Source organism: Lissotriton helveticus, chromosome 7 (assembly GCF_964261635.1).
Source record: "Lissotriton helveticus chromosome 7, aLisHel1.1, whole genome shotgun sequence".
NCBI lineage: Eukaryota > Metazoa > Chordata > Amphibia > Caudata > Salamandridae > Lissotriton > Lissotriton helveticus.
The window spans coordinates 1,298,853,098-1,298,880,236 of record NC_136068.1 but is presented as its reverse complement, the minus strand read 5'-3'; the positions used below and the strand labels follow the sequence as shown (position 1 = coordinate 1,298,880,236).

The 27,139-nt window shown below is 41.8% G+C and overlaps 1 protein-coding gene across 1 annotated transcript in view; it reads left to right on the top strand.

Moving 5' to 3' along the window:
* EVPL (envoplakin) overlaps positions 1-27,139 on the top strand; it is a 239,139-nt gene that overhangs the window by 171,891 nt on the left and 40,109 nt on the right. Inside the window, exons 11-12 of the mRNA XM_078654564.1 lie at positions 16,514-16,627; positions 21,308-21,454. Of these exons, the coding sequence (XP_078510690.1) occupies positions 16,514-16,627; positions 21,308-21,454 (261 nt within the window). The remainder of the gene's footprint in view (positions 1-16,513; positions 16,628-21,307; positions 21,455-27,139) is intronic.

Genomic DNA, 27,139 nt, shown 5'->3' with positions numbered 1-27,139 from the left:
GGCAAGGGAAAACATTCACATGCTGTTATCCAATGCAGCCTAAAACAAATTAAGTAATCTCTCGACCAGATAAATGTTACATAACCTAATGCAAGACAAAGTAATGCTGGGTAAAGTATATTACTCCTGCAGTCAAATTCAAGGTGAAGCTATCCCTGTAATGTTATTTTATGAGATACTAAAGGACTACGTATTCAGAGCAATCTACTGCTGTCATCAGATGTATGGTTTAGTAGTCAGAGAATTCTCCAGTAATCAAAAGCAGCGTAAAGTAATCACAGTAATCTTCTTTTAACTGATGGAGAGTAAATTACAGTGCTCTGTAATCTAAAAAGAGCAAAATAATAAATGTAACCTATAATTTAATGCAAAGTTAAGTAATTAGAGTAATTTATCTATTGCATGGTGAATCAGGTATAACAATGTACTTCTGCAATCAAATGCAAGGATAGATAAACGTATTCATTATAATGGCAAGTAAAGTAATCACAGTAGTTTGTTTCTGCACTTCAGTGCAATGTAAAGAAGTCAGTGCAATCTCTTTCTGCAGTGTAATGCACAGTAAAGCTTGCAGAGTAATCAAGAATCCACCAAAGAGTTACCATGGAAAAGTCTATCTGCAATCCAACATGTGGTAGAAGCGTGGCTCAATGGTTAGAGCGGCAGACCCTGATGCAGAGGTCTGGCCCGGGACCAGGGTTCAATTCCCACCTCAGCGGCTCTTGGACTCAATCTCCCTGGACCTGATAATTCTCACCTTGGTGCCTAGTCTAATCATGGGTCCCACTCTGTGACTCTGGGCAATAGCTTGCTTAATCTCCACAACGGCCCCAGCAGCGCTTGGATGCCTGGCTTCACCTTGGGGGTGCCCAGGAGTGGACATTTCACATGGAAAAGCCAGGAAGGGTTCCACAGCGGTATGAGTGCAGCGCTGGGACGCCCCGTCGCGTGGGCAGCCGTGCGCTTTACAAATACAACACATTTACATTTACATAAATGGGGTAATTTTCTTCAAACTAATGTTTGGTAAAGTAACATCATTCTGTAATCTAGCACAGAACACAGGGAAATTACCCTTGTAATTTATTGGCTGTTCACAAAATCAACATTATAACATGTTCTGATCCAGTGAAGGACAAATTAATGTCATTCGAAAACAATTTTAATGAGTAATGTAATCAGAAAATGTATTTTATAGTTGAAAACAGGGTAACAGTATCAGAATTATCTTTTCTAAACAGATATGTAGTGATGAAATTATAGTAATCTAATGCATGGTAAAGTAGAAGTAGTACTTACAAAGAAGTATCATTGACCACTTGTGTTGACAGAGTTTTAAAAAAATCCTCCAGAGTCATTTAGGAAAGTATATATGTATGTATCCATGTTTATTTACATATGTGTTAAGCCTGTTTACTCTCCTGTATGAAGATTATTATATTGTAATCATGCTGCTTATTAAGTCCAGGCAAACCGTGCTTTGGCTTCTACATTACTGTTAAAATTGTTAGTGCATTATTTTTCATTGATACATAACTATTCTTAAGTAACAAGATCCACCATATCATGTGGTCTTATATAGACATTCCCCTACAGATCACCTCTCGAGGGTGATGTGTATTTAAAACACATTTTCACAACAAGCATCTTTCAAAAGGCTAATTGTACCTACATCTAGAATCAACATGAGGCAATAACATCAAGTGAGGCAAAGCGAGAATACCCACGATACTTTGGCACCATATTTGCTAGCCTTTTCATAAACCCCTCACCAATGTAAAGGGTGTAGAGAGTCCTTCTGTTGTCTATTACTGGGTAATCATCTTAATTGCCTTCTGTTATCTGATGCATTTGTAATACTGCTGTCCATGCTGTACACAGCCCTACACATGATGTAACTGTTCTCTGTGTGGGAGGGCAACTTGCAGTGTTAACGGATGTGTGCACACGCATATGTGTGTGTGTGTGTGTGTGTGTGTGTGAGCATGTGTGTAGCAACCAGGCTGGACCTGTTCTGAGTGAGGCTCTCACTCTTTTGCCTGAGCTGCATCTTCTCTGCTCGCTTTTCCTGTGAATGAAGCTTATAATGCTTGACCTGCTGTACTTGTCATAGTGCCACTTGAGAAAACAAACGGGAGAGTCCAGGGTGTGACTTTATTATAAACTATTGAATTTTTGCTTTAAGTTGGTCTTTTGTTTCCCTTAAATTGTTTGATGTTTTATGGAAGTACATGTATTGTGTTGTGTTTACCGATTTCTCGGGTTCAGCATTTGCAGTAACAATTAACTACAAATGAAGCCATGGTGGATCAAATTGGAGCTAATTTGTGACATCAGTTTTAAGGGCTGTGTGTTGAGGGACCAACAAAAAGAATTTTAAGTAATCAATGTGTGTCCATATTGTGCTTTATTTACATTTATTTTTAAGTGAGTGAGTTGAACATATATTTTTCACAAATCTTTTCTAGACATTTTGTACATTTTCTGTATCAAAGTTTAATATGTTGCTTTAAACTAGAATCTTAAGATACTACAACCTATGATACAACTCCATATATTTCTGCTTCAGACATGCAAACAGTTAAACCAAATTGATCTGCTTGCTCAAAGCATACCATGTCATATAATCTGGCAATAGACAAAGGCTACAAGGTATAAACTGCTTCATCTCCTCTAATTTAGTCGATGGAAAACCCTATCACTTGTTCCTTGAAGTCTCCTTCTCTGTTAAAATAGGCTCTTGTACTAAATTGTTCTGGTATTACCCCCTTGTCCCCTTAACTAAAGTTTCTGAAGCTGATCTTTATGTCCCATTAACCTTTCTATCTCTTTTATTGTCGATCATGGGTCAGCATACAAACATATGTATCCAACATAGGGATTCTACCATGTATTATGTGAATATATATGCACCCATGTGTGTGCTGATATTATTATTTTATTTCTATTTGAAGTTTTAGTCATATGTGAAAAAAGGTGCGAAAGGATCAGAGCTCCTTCTCTCAATTTGTGGGAAGGGCAATGATTCAAAAAATTGTAAAATACCCCGCACACACTGAAACTTGATTCAGTGTCATGCCTCATCATTGGGGTCTTCTCGCCACTCTACAGGACGGGGCGTGCTACGACTTACGTAGGCGCAGGAGCACTTTATTCAGTGATTGGTGAGTATGTGTAGTGCGTGGGATCGTGAAAAGAAAATGTGAGATGGTTAAAAATTCTCTGGCTAGTGGAACGAAAATACTCCATTGTCTTCCCTGGCTGAGAATAGTAAAAGTGGGGAGGTGTAGATGGTGTACTATAATGAGTCACCTCCTACAAGGTCAACATGTTTCAGAAGCCATCCCCTTGGCTTTCTTCCTCAGGATTAAAAAAAACGATCCCTGTTACACCTCAATGGGTGATAGAATAAATGTACATATGCCTGATAGTCACAAACACTGTCCTTTGTTCCAATGAGCCACGAGAAGGTACTTCCTTTGGAGATCGCGCACCTTCCAGCATTATCTATTTGAAGGCGCCCAACTCCGCTCGTGTGAGCTCATGGAGCGATAATTATTACATTCTAGTTCTTAAGATATACAAGTGGTATATTTTTCTACTCCCATAACAGGGAACAAAGGACAGTGTTTGTGACTATCGGGAATAGTATAATTTACTATTCCTACACCTTCCCTACTGTTGCGCAGGCTAAAGTTGGAATAGTAAATTATACTGTTCCTAAATCCAGCGCAAACCCTCCAGCAAGTCGATCTATAGATTTGTGTTGTAAAGTAATCGCGTTCTAACAACGTGGTTGTTGTAACAACCGCGTTATAAAGGAACGTGTTGTAATAGCATGCAATGTAACATGCTATATTCGCTTCCAAATTGGTTGTCACATCCTCCAGGGGTCCCCAGAGCATTGTGGGATTAGCATCTAAAATTGCCAAAAGAGAATGTGCAGATGCATCGAACTGGTCTTGGATTCCCAATGTTTTAAAACCTGTGAACAAGGAAAGTCATCCTTAGAAGTTTTTGGAATCTTCTGGTATACTGCTAGGCTGGATCATTTTTGGGCATGATGATTATTCATCTTTTTTTTTGCATTCACAAATTGTCTATCTCCATGAACCTTGGTTAACACATGATTTTGATTTATCTAATTACTGGGTTTTTCTCCAGACCAGAGTTTCCCTAAACAAAGAGCCACATTAGATAAGGTGTTGCTGTAAACATATATGCTGATTTGGATGTTTTCAAGATTTGTTTGGAAAATGGATTTAACCCTTTCTCGTGCATTAATGGTTCATGTATGTTATATAACACTAAATAATAAGTCCCTTGAGTGGTTGATTACAATCTATATATCACTGCAGAAGCAGAATCCCTGCTTAATTTAGATGTTTTGATGAAGGAACTGCAGGGGATGATATTTATATTTCCTAATGCTGTTATTCTTGTTGTAGGTGATCCTAAAGTCTCAGACAACATCATCTTATTAACTGTGCTTAGGGTGCTGTGATTAAAATGGATGCAGGGATTTGGAGGTGCCCCATCTACCAAATAAGAAGAGCAACTCTGATGCTACTACCTCATTAATGTGTATTGTGAAACTAAATTTGGCCCTAGTTTATGATTGCTTGGAGGGAAATCTGATGAGTAGTTACTCCTAGAATAGTGGGGGTCTGTCCTCTCTAATTGATTACATAATTGTCTTCTTCGCAGGTCCTAGTTATTTTTCCTCATTGAATATAAGAACAAACTTTAGTGAAAACTCACAATTATGCTATCTTTGATAATGGCTCCTCAGTCCTTTTGACTCCTCCTTCTCTTTCCCTAACTATCGTTGTTGTACCAACAATCTATATACTTGCTATTGGACAATCAATAACTATTTTAGGGATTGGCTGCCTACAAATATTACTGACTTGGTTATCTCTCAGTCAGTAAATACTTTTACGTTTTCAGCTTTATGGTGTCAGTGGTTAATTTTCTATCCACTACCACCATTCCAAAATACCCACTGCCAAATGATAATTTTAGATCTAAATTATTTTAAAAGTACTACAAGTAAAAAACACAAATGGAGAAGGGAGACTTCAGTTGCTCGATGGTGATATTCTGTTTAAACCGTCCTAACTAAACATTGTCTAAGTGACTTTTGATCGATTGTAGTTAGTGCCCTGGGCAAAGAAAAAGAAGCACATTATTATAGGCAATATTATTTGGAATTCTCATGTCACAAATCTTTATTAAGACCTTCTTTTATTCTTTTGACTAGGATACTAATGTACAGTACATCATAGTTCTTGATCAAATAACAACTGACATCCACGGCCTTGATAGAGTTCCAATCACAGTTCTTAAATCTGCTTTCCTAATCTGAGCCCACTTTTCACAGTCTCTCTTTAACCACAGAATTATTAATGATACAATATCAGACTCCCGGATAGGTAGCCATATTACAACCATGTAAAAAAGAGAGACATGTTCAACCCCTTAAATTATCGACTCATTGCATTATTTGGTGAAACCGAGAAAATATTTGCCACAGTCATTTGGGGTATACGAGACTCATTTGTTGCCAGTTGATAGGTAGGCTTGGATGCCTCTTGCTTCACAATCAGTAATATCTGATGCTTACTGCTATTGTGTGAGATACATGTGCAGAATCAATATATGAATTTCTATCTTGCATATGTGGCTTACAATTGTACGTTCAATTGCGTTGCCCAAAAAAAAGTATGATAAAAACTAACAGAGTGAAATATTCCTCACTATTTATTACATTCTGTAGTAAATCTGTATTACGAAACTTGTTAAAGTCCTGATTAGGTTTTACCATGACTTACTGCTGAAATTCCCGTGGCAAATTGTTTAATACGGCTACGTTCTTGCCCCCTTATTTTTTCACTTTATATATACCAATTTTTCCCAAAATTGTAAATAGAGTTAATTCCTATTCACCCAAGCTTGGGTCAATAGTTATCCATATTAATGTATTCAGATGCCTTGGTATTAATCCGCCTCCCCCGAAAGTACTACTGCATGAACTTGATACTCGGACAACTTAGTCTAGCAACCATGATATGGTGGTTAATGATAGTCATCTTGAAATTGTCAAGCAATAATTTATCATGGTCAGCTCATATAAAACTCAGTCTGCAAAAACTACTGGCTCTGTTGGATTGGGATTATTGCAGTTCTTTGAATCTTTAAGTATGAGACAGGTGTGATTTCTCTCTTAGATGTTTGTATCTCAAAAATACCTGCAATCGCTCTGTATGCCATTGAGGCTCAACCCTTGTCTTCCATAGTTAAAGCTGATAAGGTTGAATCGTGACGTTGGTATGCTTATTTTGGGCTAAAATGGTCTACTGCAGTTGCGTTCCTTAGAAATGAGTTCGGTCTAACTTCAATGAACTATTCAGTATATTCCCAGGCAGTCCATTATTTTTATTCTTTGGCTTGAACTATCCAGCGATTTTGATCTGAAATATTCTTTCACTAGATTACTTTCTATTTCTAGGGAAGCCCTGAGCATAGCATTAAAAGGAGATTTTAAGCCATCCCCTCAAGGTTAATATGAATTAGAACATTGGAATGTTGGTAGCTCCATTGAAAACAATGGAGTGCTCTGGGCTTATAATGGCTGGTATAAGCCTGGAGCACCAACATTCCAATGTTTCTTTGTTCACAGCTTTGGCTGTGAACAAAGGCTTCAGGGAACCTGAGGTGTAAAAACAGTTTCAATCGGGTCGGGGACAATCGATATTTGCCCGGCGGTATTGCCTCTGTGACCCTCTAGTTATTTAAATCAATGAAGAGGCAGGCGCTGGAGACTAGAAAGCAGGAAACAAGGTTTTTTATTCTCTCCGGAGGAGAACACAACGAAACGGACAGAAGGTATCGTTCTGAGGTGCTCTAACTTACGTTTGAGGCCTGGCCCCTTATATACAGTGTTTATGGTTTTTATTGCAGTTTACATACATGTGACAAAGCTTTGATATACGGAAAGACCTACCCGGAATCCCCCTTTGGGGCCCGTTCCCACACACATTTACAGTTGAAGTCCCCACCCTAATCACAACAGGTGATGAGCATCGCGCAGCTGGATAATCCGCCGATTCACGGAATGAGGGGAGTCTGATTGGATCTCATGGGGTGGGGGCTTTGATCAACCCGGGGATTTCTTTGATGGGGGAAGCTTTCTATTGTACGGGGAGGGGTGAGGGTGGTATCGGCAGAGCTGGGTGTCGGCTGGGGAACGGGGAGGACAAAACGGGCACACGGGGAAAAAGGGGGTTTGCATCTAAGGGCCGGAGATCATGAAAGGAAAGCAGGGAGGTGTCGCGCTGGGAACAGGATGAGGGCCGGGGGCAGAGCAGCGTCGAAGAGGGGTTTATGACTCAAGGCAGGTGCAAGCAGGGGGGTGGTCAGCGGGCAGGCTTAGCGAAGGCAAAGGGCTATGTCAGGGGCCAGCGGCATGCAAAAGGGTTGGTTCTGATCGGGGCATCTTAAAATGGCGGGCGCGCACGACAAAAGTGTGGCATCAGGGGAAGAGGCAAGATGGCGCAGATAATGTTCACCAAAACGCACTAATTTTCCACAGTCCCTCCTTTTACATATTCAAGACATCTTGTTGGTTCATTTTCTACTCGGGTCTATTGTGGTGAGCATGAGAGAGAAAACGGTAGGAAACCCAAGATAAAGAGTTGTAAACAATACATTTTGAGGTTTCTAGTTTTTAGGAGGTGCACCTATTTGATGAACTTTGATAAATTTGTTCAGCAGGAAAGTCATAGGAATGAAATACAAAAACGGCGAGCAGCAAGTACATATCATAACATAAACTGGCAGGTTAATACATATTTCGGATTCGGATTGGAGCAGGATCAATACAATGGTGGCTGGGAGAGAAATGAGGCGTAGAAAAAAAACGGTGGTTGAGGATGTCAAATGTTCGAAGTTTACGAGTTCTCATTGTTCTTTGTGGTCTTTCGTTGGCGCTGTTGAGCACCGGCGGTGGAGCTACAAGTCCGGCTCTGTTCTAAGTTCTGCGTTGCAGGGCACGACCCTTTCCTCGCGTTTCTGGTCGGAAAGGTCCTTTTCGCCCCGTGTCCTTTGAGGTGATTGTCAGAAAGTTCCGATGGAAGAAGAGCGTTCAAAACAGTCTATAGGGTAGGTCAGAGGAAAAAGGGGGATGGAGCAAGGCCAAATTAGGAACAAACTAGGGGAACGAGAGACTTCAAATAGGCGGGCGTGTGACGGAATTCAGAGAGCGGGGACTTGTCGACAGGCACTGGACGTCGAGCAGGGGCATCAGGTCGACCCTTTCTTTTCATGCTGTCGAAAACAGTGCCTCGTCCTGCAGCTCTTTTCAGTCGTGGTCTCGCCTTGGCTAATGTCGCAGGTGTCCCTTAGTCTGCAGTCGGGCCTCGTGCTCCCACATCCGGTCCTTCTCTCCTCCAACAGCAGTACCCTTAAACAAGTTTGAAAAGACAGTTTTTTAGAAAATTTTCGGATGAAGATAATCAAAAAAAGTCTATTTCTCTCCCAGCTCCAGGCAAAGAATGAAAATGTCCGTCATTTTTAACGTTCACAACTGGCATATGAATGACCGGTGGCGGACCTGCTGGATTTACTATGACCTTCCTTCATAATCATTTATTACAGGCATGACGGTTCATCTGATGGTAACCCACCTTCGGGAGACAAATCTGGCAAAGATATGCCGTTCTCTAGAGTTTCATATTTACAAAAGGGTACAGTGAGTCGTCAACATGGTACTACACAGGTATTTTGCTGAGAGACGAACATGGCTAAACATTTCCTTTCTATCGGTGCATCCCGTTTTTCAACTACTGCGGGGTTCATTTTGATGATTTCTTTACCTTGGTCTAGTCTGTTAACCTTGTAAAACATCATTCTGGGTCCTACGTAACCTTTTACAGCCCGGTTACTTAACTAGGAAGGACAGGGGTTTTATGGGAGACAACCAGGGACATAGACAGGGGAGGTAGCGGGGGTGATCGTTTTTCTGGTTTGGGTATTGCGACGATTCGGGGAGGGGAGGGTCGCGTATTCTGAGGTCCTTGTGTTGTACTATAGGAGCCGTTGACATGTAGTTCCCTTATTTCGGGCCAGATTAGGGAACCTCTGTCGTCTTACCTGTCCTTTCCCTTACGGCCCAACCTGGGTTCATTGACTTCTATCGGAAAAGGAGAGGTAATGACGCGGCCTCAGGGTGATTGTATTAAAGACAAATGTTTGTGCAAATACTGACGGTATTTGAAGCCAATTAGGTGGTGTGCTAGGGGTGGCAATCTGCCAATTTCGGGGCTAACCACTCGGGAGAGTGGTAGTGCAAAAATAGAGAGAGAGAGAGAGAGAGAGAGAGGGAGAGAGAGAGAGAGAGAGAGAGAGAGAGAGAGAGAGTGTGCAACGGCAGGCTAAATAGTGCACGTGCAACGGAGAGGGCGGCAGTGCATTCAAGAAAGGCTATTTAGTGCATTACACAGTAAAGGGTATTCACGAGTCCGCGGTAGAATCTTGTAATCATGCAGTTTGAGCATTAGGCAGGGTAGAGGGGACGTGCTTTGAGAAAAGGAAAGAAGAAAAAGGAGGTACCATTTTGTCGCACTTTCTCGCATTCTCGGTCCTTTGACCAGTTGGGTCAACGCTTCAGTCACACACACACACACATTCCCTCACAGTTTCGCATCATACGTGACATGGGTTCATTCTTCCGGTCTGGTTTAAGGGTGGTCACTTTTTATCAGGTTGTGCTAATTTTTCGGGCTTGTTCGATACGTGAGTAGTTTGCAGGCGTGCTTGGGCACCACCCTGCGGCGCTAGTCCGTTTCGTGTATTTAGACATGGCAAGGTCTCAGATCTTCGCCACACCTCGGCTGTAATTTCTGACGTAACCTGCAGAGGGAGGAAAAGAGGGGGGGTGGGGGAGACAGCATTCGCGCGCATTCAAATACATGGATTCATAAGTCCTTTACTTACCTCTTACTCGTCTTTTCCTCCTTGGGGCAGGGTCCCCGGGGATATGGTTTTCGGAGTCGAGGGGGGGTAGTGTGTTCATGTAGGGCGTGTGCGGGGAAACATAAAAAGGAAACCAGAGGTGCCTAGTGCGAGGTATCTAGTCAAAGGATATATCTCACTATCGGGATCCTTAAACCTCTTTCGACGCCGTGGCGTTCTAAAGTTCTTCGGTTCTTGGGTCCCTGCTACTTCGGAACGTTGTACTTTACAATATTTACATTATTTCATTTCACCCTCCTTTTACATTCCCTCATTTACACCATTCGTTTTACCCATCCTTGGAAGTCACGGTCTTCCTCTACGCGAGAGTTCATGAGTCAGTCGCGTACTTTTAATGCGGAGCGTCGTGTTGTCGATCCGATCCGTCCTCCAAGGCTGGGCAACCATCTTCCTTTAACCTTAAAGAGAGAGCAGAGTAGGGTGCACAGAAAAAGAACTTTCCTACCCATCCCATATTGTTTTAAAATAAAACATGCAATACCCGTCCATAGTTTCAAAGACTTTAATTTGCAAATTCATTTCAGCATATGGATTAGGAGGGTGTGGTCGTATTTGGTCGGTCGTGGCAATGGCTAAAGTGCGTACAGTGGGGGGTGTCGTTTGCAACAGTAAAAAACATTGGAAAGTTTTACTCATTCATTTGTAAGAGACTAAAACGTCTATTAATTGGCCGGGGGTTCGGGGGCATATATTTTCATAATTTAGAAACATAATCATAACAGTTGTAATCAGATTTCCTATATGCATACCGTACGTATGCATCGTAAATGAGGTTTACATCAGTTATAAAAATATAATACATTGTATATTCGTAATCAACATTTGTAACGGGGATCTTTTCATACTGTTCGTCGAGTGAGCTCTCCTTGTCTTTTCTAGCCAAGTGTACAAAGGATCACAAAAATCTCAGAACATCAAGTTTATATTAGTGCGAAGGAACACCACGAGGTGTTCGTAAGTTCCGATTGATACCAGCGCCATTTTGGGCGGGGCCGGCACAGTCCGGAAGCAGCATCAGGGGGAAATGTTTCCATTACTGGCAGTTTGGACCAGAGTCCTTTTCGGCGGTTCTGGACCAGAGTCCTTTTCGGCAGTTCTAGAATTCACGCTAACAGAAGGTGTGGCAATGTCATGTTTGTTTCGTTGGCGATCGAAGCAGCCGTCCCTTACCGGAAACCTGCAAAGGCCGAAGGCTCCGCCGGGGACCTTTGCATGATCTTCAAGGCTGCGGAGATGCTGTCGGAGATGGGGGCTCGTGCTCCATGGGACAAATGTTCGAGTTGTATGGCTGGCCAAAGTTACTCTAGTGGCCGGGGCCCGCCTTCCAGCGGATCCAGACGCCATTTTGAGGCCCTACAGGGGCCACTCTCGTCGAGTTTGCAAGAATGGAAGAGACCCTTTGGAGTGAAGGGAAGAGGTCCCTGTTTTGTGAGAGCGGGACGTTCAGCTGGGGTGCAGCTGTGATGCCCCCACCTGGGGGGGCGAGGGAGACTCGTTCACATCGTCTCCTTCTCCCGGTGCACTCCATGCCGCTCCTTTTCATCGCCCTGCATGAAGGCCTCTCCACATCCGGTGTTCCCCAAGCGTCACCATTGTACGTTCGGTGCTGCGCAAATACTGGGGTGCCACCATTGTGTGTTCGGTGCTGCGCAAGTACTGGGGTGCCACCATGGTGTGTCCGGTGCTGTGGAAGTATGGGCACCATCGCCTGACTGGGGGTGTTCGGCGCCGGGCTGGGGGCTGGGAAACCTCCTACCGGTGGAGGTGGGAGAGGCTCGTCCGCGTCGCCTCTCCCCCCCAGCCCAACTTGGACAAATTGTTGTGGAGGTACGTGCAGGACATCCCGCCGTCCAGGACTGCTGCGGCCGTGACGGAAGAGAAAAGGAAGAGGTGCCTCGCTCTCCTCTTGACATGTGGCGGGACTACCTTAGTCTTTCCAGGCCCGTTGCGGCCGGCCAAAGAGACATGTGGCGGGACTACCTGCAAATGCCCAGGCTGCGGGCTCCCGCCTCTCCTCCGGCTCCCCCATACGTTAAGATTTCCTGACCAAGAGTTGGCGGCGGGGCTCGCCTTATATGGGTTGCCGTTGGTTGGGCGTAGCCGTAACCCTGCCCTACTTTGGAAGGTTCCAGAATGGGGGGGGGGGCGAATGTTCTGTTTGACTTCCATTTTCTACAGTTTATCGTTATTATTCCTTGTTTGTTGTGTTAAATTAAAAGTTCAAGTTTATTAATGTTCTACGGATTTTGTTTTATCATTTCTTTCTTTCCAGGTTGCTTTTATGCTAAGTTTCTGCTAACAGGGGTCGAGTAACACGGAAACACGTGTAAAAGGGATGACGCAGATTTGTACATTACATACACACGAACTCAGACGGGGGACAGTACAAGTACGACATACAAAGACCCAAGACAAATATAAGAAACAGTTATTGGTCATAATTATCTCTTTCCGTCTGTGAATTTTAAACGAGGCTGGGTTCCCGTCTTGACATTGCCCGACCTAGGAGAACTTGATCATGCCGCTGAGATTTTCCTGGCGAAATCTGTGCCATCGGGCATAATCAAACGTGGTGGTTCTGTCTGGCCTGTCTATGTAAGTCGGGTTCTTCTCTGTCTCGCGCCTTTTCTCGTACTGTCGGTCTGTCGTTCCTGTCGGCCCTTTGCTTCTACTCACGCTCAGTAGAGTCGGGCATTGGGCTTTCCAGTGTCCGACATACCTACAAAAAGCGCATTGGTTTGACCCTAAGTCTGGTCGTCCTTTGTATAGTGTCGGGGGATAAGTTGTGGGTAGCGGTGTCCTGGGGTTGTCCTGTCGGTATATTTCCCTACTTGGTTTATCCTCGTCTTTTCTCTGTCGTTTCGTAGCCTCTCTGCGCCACATACCGAGACTGTCGAGCATAATTGGCGTCGTCTTATTATTTCGAAGGGCTATTTCTAACGTTTCTATTTTATCAAGGTCGAAGGATCCTGCCAGTGGCCACTGTTTGTCTTGGCTATCTTCGGTATACCTGTGCCATAATTTATTATAAGCTATGGTAACTAACCCATAGTTTATGAACATGTCCTTATTAGGGGTGCCTTCTAGTGGAGCCATATGGTCCACCTCTAACACCCGGTCCGGGCTAAACAGGCTATTTATCAATGGGGAGAAGACAGACATGACGGCTCGTAACGAGGGACTAAAAAGTCAGCACTGCCTATCTTATCACTAGGTGCAAAGACTAGACAGAATATTTCTATTCTACGTTGTTTGCAGGCAGTGAATACCTCATGGATCCAAAAAAAAACAATAGACCAACAAAATAACAATGGGGAGAATGAGTAGGACCGCAAAGATCTGCGTCACCTACCCTTTTCACTATCTGCAAAAAGGATGGTCTCTTCCCTGCTTGCAGACAGAGAATCTCCAGGAAACAATAGTTTGTGAACAACAGTTCAGTTTCAAGCAATTATTGAGTGGGGGAGAAAAAGAACAAGCACGGCTGCTACCCTACTTATCCTCCACTGCTTGCAAAGGGAGAGAGAGCCTGTTGCTTCTCCGTTTGCAGACAGTGAATCTCTAAATAAAAATAAACAAGGCAATACTAGTATTTTGAACAATCAAGCAATCAAGACAAATTTCGCAACTAGTCGTGGCAACACGACCTTACCCGGACCATGTGGACAGTTTCTTGTCTTCCGAATCCAGCGCCCGATCGTCCTCTTTTTCTCGTATTTCTCACGGCACTCCTGATGGTTCCCAGTCAGGACCGTAGATCACTCGAGAGAGGTCTGTTCGGAACTAGTGAAGTTCGGATGATCGGCTGCCAGACGAGGGTCTATTGGGCAAGAGCTCTCCCGATCGTTGCAGTCGTTCACTCTGTCGTCGGGACCTCTCCCACTGGATCCACGAGTCGCTGATGGGCCCCACGCTTGGGACGCCAATTGTAAAAACAGTTTCAATCGGGTCGGGGACAATCGATATTTGCCCGGCGGTATTGCCTCTGTGACCCTCTAGTTATTTAAATCAATGAAGAGGCAGGCGCTGGAGACTAGAAAGCAGGAAACAAGGTTTTTTATTCTCTCCGGAGGAGAACACAACGAAACGGACAGAAGGTATCGTTCTGAGGTGCTCTAACTTACGTTTGAGGCCTGGCCCCTTATATACAGTGTTTATGGTTTTTATTGCAGTTTACATACATGTGACAAAGCTTTGATATACGGAAAGACCTACCCGGAATCCCCCTTTGGGGCCCGTTCCCACACACATTTACAGTTGAAGTCCCCACCCTAATCACAACAGGTGATGAGCATCGCGCAGCTGGATAATCCGCCGATTCACGGAATGAGGGGAGTCTGATTGGATCTCATGGGGTGGGGGCTTTGATCAACCCGGGGATTTCTTTGATGGGGGAAGCTTTCTATTGTACGGGGAGGGGTGAGGGTGGTATCGGCAGAGCTGGGTGTCGGCTGGGGAACGGGGAGGACAAAACAGGCACACGGGGAAAAAGGGGGTTTGCATCTAAGGGCCGGAGATCATGAAAGGAAAGCAGGGAGGTGTCGCGCTGGGAACAGGATGAGGGCCGGGGGCAGAGCAGCGCCGAAGAGGGGTTTATGACTCAAGGCAGGTGCAAGCAGGGGGGTGGTCAGCGGGCAGGCTTAGCGAAGGCAAAGGGCTATGTCAGGGGCCAGCGGCATGCAAAAGGGTTGGTTCTGATCGGGGCATCTTAAAATGGCGGGCGCGCACGACAAAAGTGTGGCATCAGGGGAAGAGGCAAGATGGCGCAGATAATGTTCACCAAAACGCACTAATTTTCCACAGAGGGGATTCCAATCCCCTCACGCTCCCAAAAGGCTTTGGTTTTTTTTATTAGAACATTCTGCCCTATAGTGACAGAATGTTCTAATAGCCTTATAGCCCTTAGTAGATGGGCTATACCGCTATTAAAGTCCCTCTCCCTTGTTAAAGGCCCTCGCCTTCGGCTTGGGGCCTTTAACGCTGGAGAGGGCCTTTAATAGCCGGTATAGCCCTCTACGGCGGGCTATAAGGCTATAGTATTGTTAAAAAATATTAAGGAGCAAAATGTGTTATAAAAATCCTGATCATTGCTTGAATAACAAACAATTGCACTTTAGTTGTACTTTTGTGAAGTACTTAAGAACAATTCTGTTTTCTGAAGTGAGAAGACCATTAATGAGTGTTATTGTGTGAATACATTATGTTGTGTCTATATTATTTCAAATGCTTTCGTGGAAATATTTGGCTTTAAATAAATACATTTTTTATCAAGATCGGCCAGTGGGTTTGAAAGGCTGGTGTGAATGAGGTTTTGAGGGCTTGAAAGCTTGAAATGCTTGGTCACTTTTGAGCCGTTTTGTTTTAGAAGCTGGGAGCAGCTGGCTCTGATCCACTCAGGCATGAGCTCACCTTCTCACAGCCACACTAGGCCTACACAGTTCAATCAGACTTGTTCTCGCTTATTTAGAATAAACTTTGGCCACGCGTCACAGAAACAAGGACATCTGTGCATGACTTTATAAGAGGATGTAAGCCTGAGTATGGGCAGCACACTAGTCACACTGTAGGCCTGTCCCAAAATGATTTCGACTATCTGTCTAAAGTGTGGGCTGAGAGCACAAACCTAGTGGGAGCTCAAGAGTGCCTGGTCTCACAAGCAAAAATTAGACGTGAAAAAATACAAATGGCAAGTGTGGGCTGAGGGCACAAACCTAGTGGGAGCTCAAGAGTGCCTGGTCTCACAGGCAAAAATTAGACCCTGAATAAAAACAAACGGCGTCGCATTGCAGTCATGAGACTATCTATTGCAATTTAATACCCTAAACGCCTGCTACACCCTGAAGGTGCTGCAGTAGCAGCAGCCCCCCTTGGTTTACTAGTACCAAAAGAAGTGCAAAGGCCCAACAGGATGAAATCCAAGATGGTGCCTATGGCTTTGACTATAAATATGTCATTGACCTCAACACATTCTATAAAAACAAGCCTTTCCAGTCACCTCTCTAGCTGGACAAAGAGCACTGTCTTAATAATTTACATACAAATGACACACTGGTGATGTGACTGTAGGGAGTACATCAGCATCAGGGCCCACTTTCTGTTTCATTATGGCTCTGTGTGTGTGTGGCTCTGTGTGTGTGTGGCTCTGTGTGTGTGTGGCTCTGTGTGTGTGGCTGTGTGTGTGTGTGTGTGGCTCGCTCTGTGTGTGGCTCTGAGTCTGTGTGTTTGTGTGGGTCTGTGTGTGTGTGTGTGGCTCGCTCGGTGTGTGGCTCTGAGTGTGTGTGTGGGTCTGTGTGTGTGTGGATCTGTGTGTTTGTGTGTGGCATTAAGCTATTGGCATTGTAAATGCCAATGGTATTTATTTATCTGTTTTCAAAACAAACACATAGCCGATAGCTCTAACTTTTGCAAAGGCGAGACCGTTGCATTGTAAATGCTTGTTTTGTGATCTAATCAGAGATTGTTTTTGTTATCCCCATAGTTCCAAGAGGATGCTGATGTTGCAGCCCAGACTGTGAAAAAACTGAACTCTAACCTTGACAAATACAACAAGGATGTCCCCGGTGGGGTCTCCAACCTGCTGCTCCAACTGGAGGTGAGACCCTCTCATTACCTATTACATGGGACAGGCGTAGTTCATGTCTTCAGAAGGGCACTGTGTCTCATCATAGGAAACCACATGAACATTTTTGTATGAGCGACAGATTGATAGGACATTTCCAGTATCACAGTCTGACATGTAGTCGGAATTGATCTTATGTTGTGACCTAAACCTCATAAGACTTAGGGCACTGCAACTCTAGAGGTCACTGCAGAGATTCTCTGTAGACGGTGGCTGGGCCAGCAATGTAAAGCACCTTTCTTCTCTGATTTTGCATTTGGTCCTAGGATCCACTAGGTCATGTCTGAGTGGAGCAAACAAACTGATTGATGCAATGTAATTTTGCTCTGCATAAGGCTGCGGAGGTTTATGCAGGTGAGGCATATTGGTTTGACGTAATTCTTGAAATAGTTGGAGTCAGTCAAGGCTGTCTTTCATAGATAAAGCAAACTACTCTGTTTTATGCATTTTGTAGTATTTTTATTAGATATGCAGTGAAGAGTGGAATGATGTAGTCTAGGTCAAGTTGACTAGAGCACTGACAAACTGTTGGTATTTGTTTAGTGGATTGGAGAACGGAGTATTTTTTCAGGAGCTTTACGTGGTAGATTATGGATTTTACTACCATTCCTGTTTGGGTGTTGGTGCTGATATCTGCATCCCATATTGTTTATTGGCTCCTCACTCTGATTAGTTGCGGGTATATCATTGTTATTTTTTCAGTTGGAATGGTGGGCACCGGATAAGAAGCTCTGCTATAGAGTTTGTGAGCATTAGCCTCTGGAGTGGAAGTTTTACGCTGTGGGGAGGTATTGAAGAGAGATGGCAGTCTTGGAGATTCTGCCTCTGGAATGGAAATTATGCACTCTCAGAAGGTATTGAAGAGACAGGGGAACATAGGGACAGCCTTTGAGGAACTCTGCATGTATTCCAACAAAACAGATCTAACATGGAAGGTCTGCTGTGGAGGCTCACATGCATGATCACCACAGGGCCTCCTGGCTGTAATCTGGTGTTGAGAAGAGATTAGTGAGTAATTGCTCATTTAGAATGCCTGGATAACATGGCATATAAGTGCTCATTGGATAAGTGCACATTTAACACATTCTACTTATTTGAGGTCACAGAATGTCCATGACCATTATCACAGTGGCACTCTTGCCTGACATCCCCTGGTCACTGCACTCCAACACATCTAAAAACTATACAAAGACTATTAAAAACAAATATGATATGGGAGGTTGGTACACTGATAGACACAGAAGCAAAAGCTCTGAAACAAAGCACACACGTGGATACTTTACTTTTATATTGGCACAGCTCCCATTTCAGATTTCATTCCAGATGTGCCAAGCCTTTGTGCTACCCGGAAACAGATACAAAAAGGCTTTTGAGTCTTAAACAAGCAGCTACCTCATTTGAGGGCAGGCGAGAGTTCATAATCTCAGACAACCACAGTTCATACGATTAGAAAAGTTATCTTTTATGACTTGCACAAACAGCAATTAAACCGCATATAGACTTACTTTTGTAGCATTTATACTAACTAGTTTAGTAAAGACATTTAGTTCTAACTGTCCGTGCACTATCTGTTGATTTCTCAAAACCTGAAATCTAAATTCAGACCTGATATCTAAGTTTGGACCGGTAGTCTAACTTTATACTTGATGTCTAAATTAGACTAGTTAAATTTGCGCCGAGGTCAGAAATCTAAGTTATGTGATAATTAGGAAAGGGAAACCATGAGGAATGTGATATGTTAAATACTGATTTACACGGTATGCCTTATTTCCACATTGAAACATCAGAATAGGAGGCAATTGCCACACCAGGTAAATACCTCAACCGGGGAGAATGGTAATTAATCTATTCACAACAGGAATCTGTTTTAGAGTGCAATAGGGGACACACAGTGGCCATTGAGAGGCTGATTCACAAAGGAAAACTTAGGCCTGTAGTATAAGTTTAGACTTGAAGTCTAACTTTTGACCTAAAGTCTAACTAGAGACCTGTAGTCTAACACAGATTCCTGTGGTGGATGGATTATTTGCCATTCTCCCCGGGTGAGGTATTTAACTGGTGTGGAAAATACCTCATATTCTGATGTTTCGACTTGGAAATGAGGCATGACGTAAATCGGTATTTAAATTATCAAATTTCTTGCTTTCCATTTTCAATGGGGATTTCCTAATTTATCTAATTATCACATAACTTGGATTTCTGACCCCAGTGCTAATTTCTGCTTGCACATGGATCAGAACTCAATCTTGAACTTATAATCAAGTACTTGGGTTTCCCTGGGTGCCACAGCAGAATACGTTGAATCAAAATGTATTAAAAGCTTCAGTAACCAATTATATTTTAAAGAAATTAGGATTGGCCTACGGCACTAAACTATTCTAGATTGATTGTACCTGGACAGAGAAAGCTCTTCCCCTAAGCCCTTGTTTCCAAAAGGGGTGGTTGACTTACTTACAGTAGCGCATGTTGCTAAGAACAAAGTGTGTACATTTACATCCATATGGCATGAGCTTGCATTTCATAAATGGGCCTTACAAGTGCAGATGAACCATGCACATAACCTTAACTCCACTCACTGAGAGATGGGAAGCCAGTGGAGAGACAACTACGATGGAGTAGCAAAGTCACATTTGTTCCACCACAAGCCTCTGTACCCGCCATTTGGGAAGACTCAAAGAAAGGGCATTGCCGTGGTCAAGTCACACTAGTATTTCATCTGGAGCATCGGCTCCCCGACTTTCAGAGGTCTAACAAAAAAATAATGAATGGAAGGATTTTTAGAGATAGAATTAGGAAGACGCTTTTACGAGGGATGAGAGACATATCTGAGGGATACGATGCAAGCCACATGTTAATTCAGACACTCTGTGCCTCTGTGCATGGGAAAGTAGAACAAGTTGGAAGGCCCAGAAGTGATATTTTGCTCTCCGACCACCCCTATGATTTAGGTCTTATCTGTATTTGGTTAGAGTCAGTCTTATGCCATTCATTTATTATTAACTAAAATACAATGTTGTAGCGTACGTGTTGTGATCTTATTTAACCCTTGAAATTGCAGATTTTCTGCACTAGTGAGCATATGAACATCGCCACTATGGCATCTGAGCAACTAGTTCAACATAAACTTTTAATAGTCCTGGGGAGGCACATTAGGGGCACCATTGATTAAACAAAAAAGTAAAAGGCGTAAGGAGTCTGCCTGACTGGGACTGAGCGAGGACAGAACCTCCCATCCTAAATTCTCGGAGGAAGCCATCTAGAATCACATGGACAGCAGAAATGCTGAACTCATGTTTGAAGGTGCAACAGTGTCAATAATGGTCAAAATAAGTCAAAGAGGACCAAAGCCAAGACAAACCACTAACTTACATCGTCATAAACTGATGTAAGCAATAGGTGCGCTTTTAGGGACCAGACCTTTCCTGAAATTCATTAAGATAAAGATTTCAGATAGTCAAGTAATTGGGACACAAGCATAATTTCGAAGACTTTAGCTACAGCAGGTAGCAGAGGAACAGCCTGGTGGCACCATTGCCTTTCTAAGTAGTCTAGAAGCGCACCAGAGGCAAAAGACAGATTGATACAAGAACTTCAAGCAGTGGCCACACATATGACAATACAACTAACAAAGCATGCAGGACAGGAGTCCAACAGAGAAGCTGATATCAAGTAGGTCAGCAGTTTTTCTACGGTTTCAACAGACACAATTATAAAAACAATGATAATTGGAGGTTTTGTTGTCCGAGCGCAACACAGACACAATGAATCAATTTGTATCTAATGTTCGCAACTTTCTCAAGTATCAGTAACTTAAAAGAGCTGCACGAGAGCCAAGTTCTGCCACAGTTTAAAAAATATCTCTTTCCTTTTCCAAAGAAAGGTCCAAGAGAATGCTATACGTGGACCGTAGCAGAAATCTGTTTTACTCACACCTATTAGTCAAAAGTGCGCTTCTTTCTCAAATCATTCAAACTTCTCCTGTCTTGAGAAGGAGTGGAGATGACTGCTAACAATGCACACAAACATTTCAAGGCAGACTGAGATAGCTGACATTTTGGAGCCTCTGAGAGGTGAAGGCAAGGTGGTTAAAAAACTGATCGAGTCAGCAAAAAAACTGTTATAATGAGGGATCTTGAGTTTTTGAACAATTTAAGCAATGCAATCAGTTTGTAAGCCAGGACCCTTATCAAACCTTTGATAGTAAATGTTTCGCATGCTGCCCATTTTAGTTAATGTACACTCTGTGCCCCCTAGTGGTAGAGGTGTGGTTCAGCGGCTAGGGCGGCTGACGCCGGACGCTGGGGATCACAGGTCGATCCCCGGCTCCGGCGGCAGGGGTCTGCCCTGCACCATGCGACTCTGGGCAATAGCTCGCTTAATCTTCCCAACAGCCCCCAGCTCTGAGATACCCCAATGGGGTGAGCCGTGCGCTATGCAAGTACTGGATTTAAATTTATTTACATTTGACCTCTCAGCAATGCAATATTGTTACTTTTTAGAGTGAAACATCTCTCAGGTGTCTTAGATAAATATAGTGGCGCTTCCTCCAGAATGGCTAAAAGAGTGAGCCTTTTTTTCAAAATGTTATTGGAAAATGGATGTTCGTTTTTGTGTACAGACTTCTAAGGCCCCATTTCATTTCCTTCTCTTCAGAAAGATGAGAAGACTCTGCACGAGGTGGAGAGGGATGTGGCCGACCTGAAGAGGCGAAGCCCTGAGATCGCACCACTAAAGCAGCGCAGGATACATCCTTCACAGTCTACGATGGTGGACACTGTTTGTGACTTCGACCAGGGAGAGGTAAGGAGACTTGACTTCATTATCACTTGCAGACGGGAGAATTGTAGTAGAGCCAAAGTCTCTGGATGAATCCTATTTTCAGTGCTTTTGTCAGTGGTGTACTGGCTGTAAGAAAGCTAATAGAATGCTAAGCATGCCAGTGCCAGAACATGACACTTAGAAGCTTTAAGGTATATGCCTATTGAAGACCACCTTAACCCAGTTTTCATTAGGCAGTGTACCGCTGATTGCAAACTTCTAGTTCTAGCTGTATGATGTTTTAGTCAGGAACAGCATGTCTTGTAGCCGAGATATGAGTGGAAGTCGCTTAATGGGTCCATGAAGAGGTCACATCTAGTGTTGTCCATAGAAGCCTTTACAGATGGTTCTAATCTCCCATATTAAATTATATGAATTTAAATTTCTTCCTGTGATCCACTCCAGGGTCTGCAAATGATAGTACTACACAGATAACACAAATCCTGTAGTACAACTAGCCACATTAAAATACTATGGGGCTATTCACAAACGTGAACTTACATCTGAGTAAATCTGTACGTGTAAGTTTACTTGTACACTTTTGATTAACTTTACTACTTTCGTGTATTCATCATTTAGGAGTGTAAAGTTATTCAAAAGTGCAGCCTTTAATGTCACCACCCTATGAATTCAGGGTGTAGAGCCTAATTTCAAAGTATAAAGGTACTACTCGTGACTTTTCACAAGTAGGTAGAAGTCTCTCAATGGCAAAGTATAGAAAAAAGTTTAAACATTTATTAAACTTAAAAATAAATTAGTAAAAATATTTTAATGTTAAATATGATTTGTAAATTAATTTAAAATATTCATTTTAGATGTAGACTAGCTACAGCAATATTAACTTAATTTGAATTTAATATTTAATTATTTTGAATATATCAAATGAAATAAAAATTATTTTTCTTAAGATTTAAATATAAAAAACACCTAAAGCATACCATTTATATGTATTTATTATGAAGTGAAAATACCTAAAGTTATGTATAGATTGACTGTAAAATATATATATATATATATTTTTTTTTTAAAGTTACTGCATGAATTTTAAAAGACGTTAACATTTTATAAGTTAGTATTTATTTTTTATTGATATGTAATTTTAACATTAACCCCTTCCATGCGTCGGACGGCCGGCGGCTGTCTGACGTCACGGTGGGCGTGTGCGGAGGACGGCCGGGGGCCGTCCGAACCACTGCCACGCCGTAAATCCCCCGCACCGCGTCGGAATTTTCGCCGCGGCCAAGGGGTTAAATTAAATGTATTTATATTTTTAAAATGTTCGAAACACTTAATTTAATTTAACATTAGCACCTATGAATATTTATTTTAAGTCCTTGCCTCAATTATTTTCTATGGGAGGATGTTGCAGTACCATTGGTTGGCCTTTGTGGTACTGGGCTTACTTCATTACTCCAGCTCTGAGCTGGAGTACATTTTCCACTAATTTGAGTGCTTTTAGCATGAAGTAACTTTAGAAGAGCAGTTTGTAAATGTGAATAAGATTACTCTTTCGTGGATGGGTGCACATATCACTCTATAACCCTTCCTAACACCCCCTCAACATCTGTTTACTCCTTCCTTTTCTTTACTCTGTTAGTGGTAAGTTTTCCCCCATTTTCCAGCTATCTCTCCCTCTCACATTTACTACTAAAATGAATACTTTTGTGTGCGGATACTCCACAGTCATGACGTAGATCTCTGTACACAAAAGGATAGGAGATGCAGAGGCAGAAGCCCTGCACGTAATTTTGAGAATAGCATTTTGCGATAGGTTAGAAGTAATATTGTTGTACTTCTAAATGTGTTACATAATGCAGTTTGTGAATAGGCCCCTAAGGTGCTAAAAACTACTCACAGTGATAGCTAATTAGCTGCATGAGATTCTACCTCTCGTTCTTCATCTGCCCAGATTTATTAAGCAATGGTAAACTTTTCATCATATTTTGCGGGTCTTCAACATAACAGATTCACGCAATGAAGGTGAATCTTGCCTATTTATATTATTGCAGGCATTGAAAAATCTTCTCGTCTGTAAGTGACAGTGTACTACCACATCATGCCGTAGTAATATATTTAGTAATATATTTATAAAAAATGTGTCTTTAAACATGAACTGAGAAACACCCCTACCCCTGTCCTGATGGCAATGCTATTAGTAAACAGAGAGGAAAGTCAGTGATGGGGTGAACCCTATATGTGGGATAGATTTTTGATACATATGGAGCAAACATGTTGTCTATTTAATCAAACAAAAGTATTTTTTGTACAGCAGAAATTCTGAACTCACATGTTTGAAGGTGCACTCATATGTAAAAATGAAGAAAAGGGCAACTCTGTAAAATTTGCCAATGATCACACAATTTGAGACAAGTTTACTGGTCAAATACATTAGTTAGGTTGAGTAGATTTTTAAAGTTACTTGACCTGCAGGTCTAGTAACATTTTTATGATTTTTCGAGGCCTATATTGCTAGACACTGAGAAACCTTGATTGTATTGATTAGTAACTGGGCATTTAAAAACTATGCTCCAATTTCAATTTTACAGTTTGACAAATGTATAGACCATTAAAACGAAAATTGAAATGGTATTTATCATAGGATTTTCAAATGCAAATGGGTAACAACACAGTGGTGCCTGTTGCCCCTACTCATCTTCACAGTGACACCTGTAGCTGTCAGCAGAACACTCCACAGACAACCAGCGTATAAAAGAGCCCATCAATTATGGTACGAGACAGGGCAGTGCAATTTCACAATGTCATGTCCATGTCAGATTACTTGCACACTCTTCTATGACTTTGATGTATTGTACAAACTTTCAGATTCTGTATTAACCTCCAAAACTTCCCAAAATAACTTGAGAGCTGCAGAATTGATTAGCTCAATTATTCATTGACAAATAGTGGATTTGGTTGGCAGGTCTCAGAATATATTGTGAATTGAGATGTAGAGAAAACCATCTAAAACGCTTCTGGGCATCGTGATCAGACTCTGGCCTACAGATGAAGACCAGACCATAAAATGTCCCATGTTCAAAACAAACCTGTGGCATTGGAATAGGTCATGTGAGGAATATATGCATCATATATACATCATGTACCCCCCCTCCCTTCCTAATCTATTTAAAGGAGGATATTTCACTCAGGGACATCTTTTTGCCCCCCCCCAATGACCTTCTTCTCCAAGAATTCTCTCACTAACACTCTCCAACAGTGCTCCTCACTTCTCCAACACCCCCTTGACATACATTTAATTAAAAAAAAATATCTACTCATAGTTGAATCCCGCCGTTGTGTGGTCTGCATGGTACTCGTTCTTTGCAGCAAGCGCATTATCCATCTGCACTACTTTAAGATGAGTAAAAACTGACACTAGACAAAACTCTGATCTCTCACCAGCAGTAACATTAATCACCAGAGTTATCTCGACATTTTTATTGTTACTTGAAAACTGCTGGACGCACAGATATTCTCCTTTTAAACCTATCATTTATTTTTAAACACTGTGCCCCACACTGCTGCACCCGTCACACTGTGCTAAAGCCGATTACACCAGGGCTAAGCAACTCCAAGGTTCCTATTCAAAAGGTCAATTTACACAGGCTGATTTACTCATGTGTAAACTTACTCCTGTACCAAGTAATAACTTAACACTTTTTTGCTATTCGCTGTGCCTTAGTACACATTTACATGTCTCTACCCCCTTAACACTAGATGTGAAAAAGCCTGATGGAACAACTTTTACTAGTGTAAAATTAATACTGGTTTACTTTCACACATAGACGGAGGTTTATGAAACCAGGGCAGAGAGTTACCTGTGGTAAAGTCTAGGAACATTTTTAAACTTAAATAATCATTTAAATAATATTTGTAATATTTTAATGTGAAATAAAAAAAATATCTAACTCAAAATATTTATTAACTTAGAACTGAAATGTTACAGCAGATTAATTCATTAAATTAAATGGTTAATAACTAATTAAATAAATACAGTATATTATGTAGTTTATAATTATTACTTAAAATATTCTAAAATATTCCACTCAGAATAATTTTCATATTTATTATTTAGTACATTATATTAAAACAAATTTGTTTTATTTATTTTCTTTTTCATTAAAAGTTTTAATTATGTTTAAACAAAAATTAAATATTAATTTATTCAATTAAATAAAACATAATTTTAAAAATAAACATTTAACACTACACACACACATATATATAAAACATAATGTATACATATGTGTGTGTGTATATATATATATTATATGTCAAGTATGTAATATAAAAATATAAATAATTAATTGTATTTAACATTATTTCATATGGGGTGTTATATTAAGTACCTGCCTCAAATTTGTCAAGTATGTAATATAAAAATATAAATAATTAATTGTATTTAACATTATTTCCTATGGGGTGTTATATTAAGTACCTGCCTCAAATTTGTTCTATGAGAATGTGATGCAGTACATGTGAGTGGTCATTTGCCGTGCTGGACATACTTCAATACTGGCCTGGAGAACCTTTATAATTGTTTTGGGTCCTTTTTATCTCTAATAATTTTAAAACGCTGATTGAAAATAGCAATGGGTTTATTCTTTTGTGGATGGGTGTCTATATTTGCATGTTCTGCCCTAAAGCCCTCCTTATCCCTCACTAACCCTCTACAATTCGGTAGTAAGTATTCCCCATTGTCGAGCCTCTTCCCAAGATTTATTCTACAATTACTAATAGACATAGGTTTTTGAATAGAATTGTATAGTAGTGAGTAGTCTATTGTAGGACTGTTATAGTACTGTGTATTGCACAATGTAGTTTGTGAGTAGGCCCTTAAGTTTGCAACCTGGGAAGAAGGCACCATTAGCTCCATTTTTTGAAGAATGGAAGGCTGGATTTGAGGTTATGGAGGCAGATGGATTCCAATTTTTACACCTACCACAGTGTGACAAACGCCCACAGAGAGGTGTATGGTCGTGGCACCTTTCAGAATCTTGACTATATCTACAAAGCTCTTAGCAGGTTTCAAAAGCTTGTACTCTTCTTAAATGGGTGTAGGGGCTATCAGTCTGACATCTCTGTCAGGTCTCAGGACCTCATCTGGCAGAGGGTGGGAATATCCTCTAGGCTCTAGGGAGTCGAAATAAATGCCTGTAAGGTATTTTACCATTGGTACTGTGCATGAGACAGCATGAGAAGTACATGACTTGGGACCAGGAAGCTTTGCTGGAGTAACTGGGGCCTCTGGGAGCAATGTTTCACATTTGATGGAACTGCAAAAAGGTACAAATCTTTAGTAAGAGGTCCTCTTACAACTTAATGTAAATTGCAGTCCCCCTGGGGGATTCTGATTGTCCATATTGTTGTAGCAGCCTAATGTACCCTAGCGCAATCATGAAGAATGTCGTCCTTCTTCTCTCACTTAGATGCAATATACTTCAAAATACCCTGCTATGTAAAAAACCTCTGCACCCATCTCTGATCACAACCATACATTTGCTAATGCTTTGGAGGCCTTTCGTTGAGCACATAGCAAGTATGGCCTTAGCCGCCAATAGAAATCTTTCGCTGACGTAAAATGGCAAGCAATTTATCTCTCCACGTGCAGTGTTGAGAATTTAGAATTTGGGGACTCTTGAATAGCAGCAGGCAAGGAATATTTAGAAT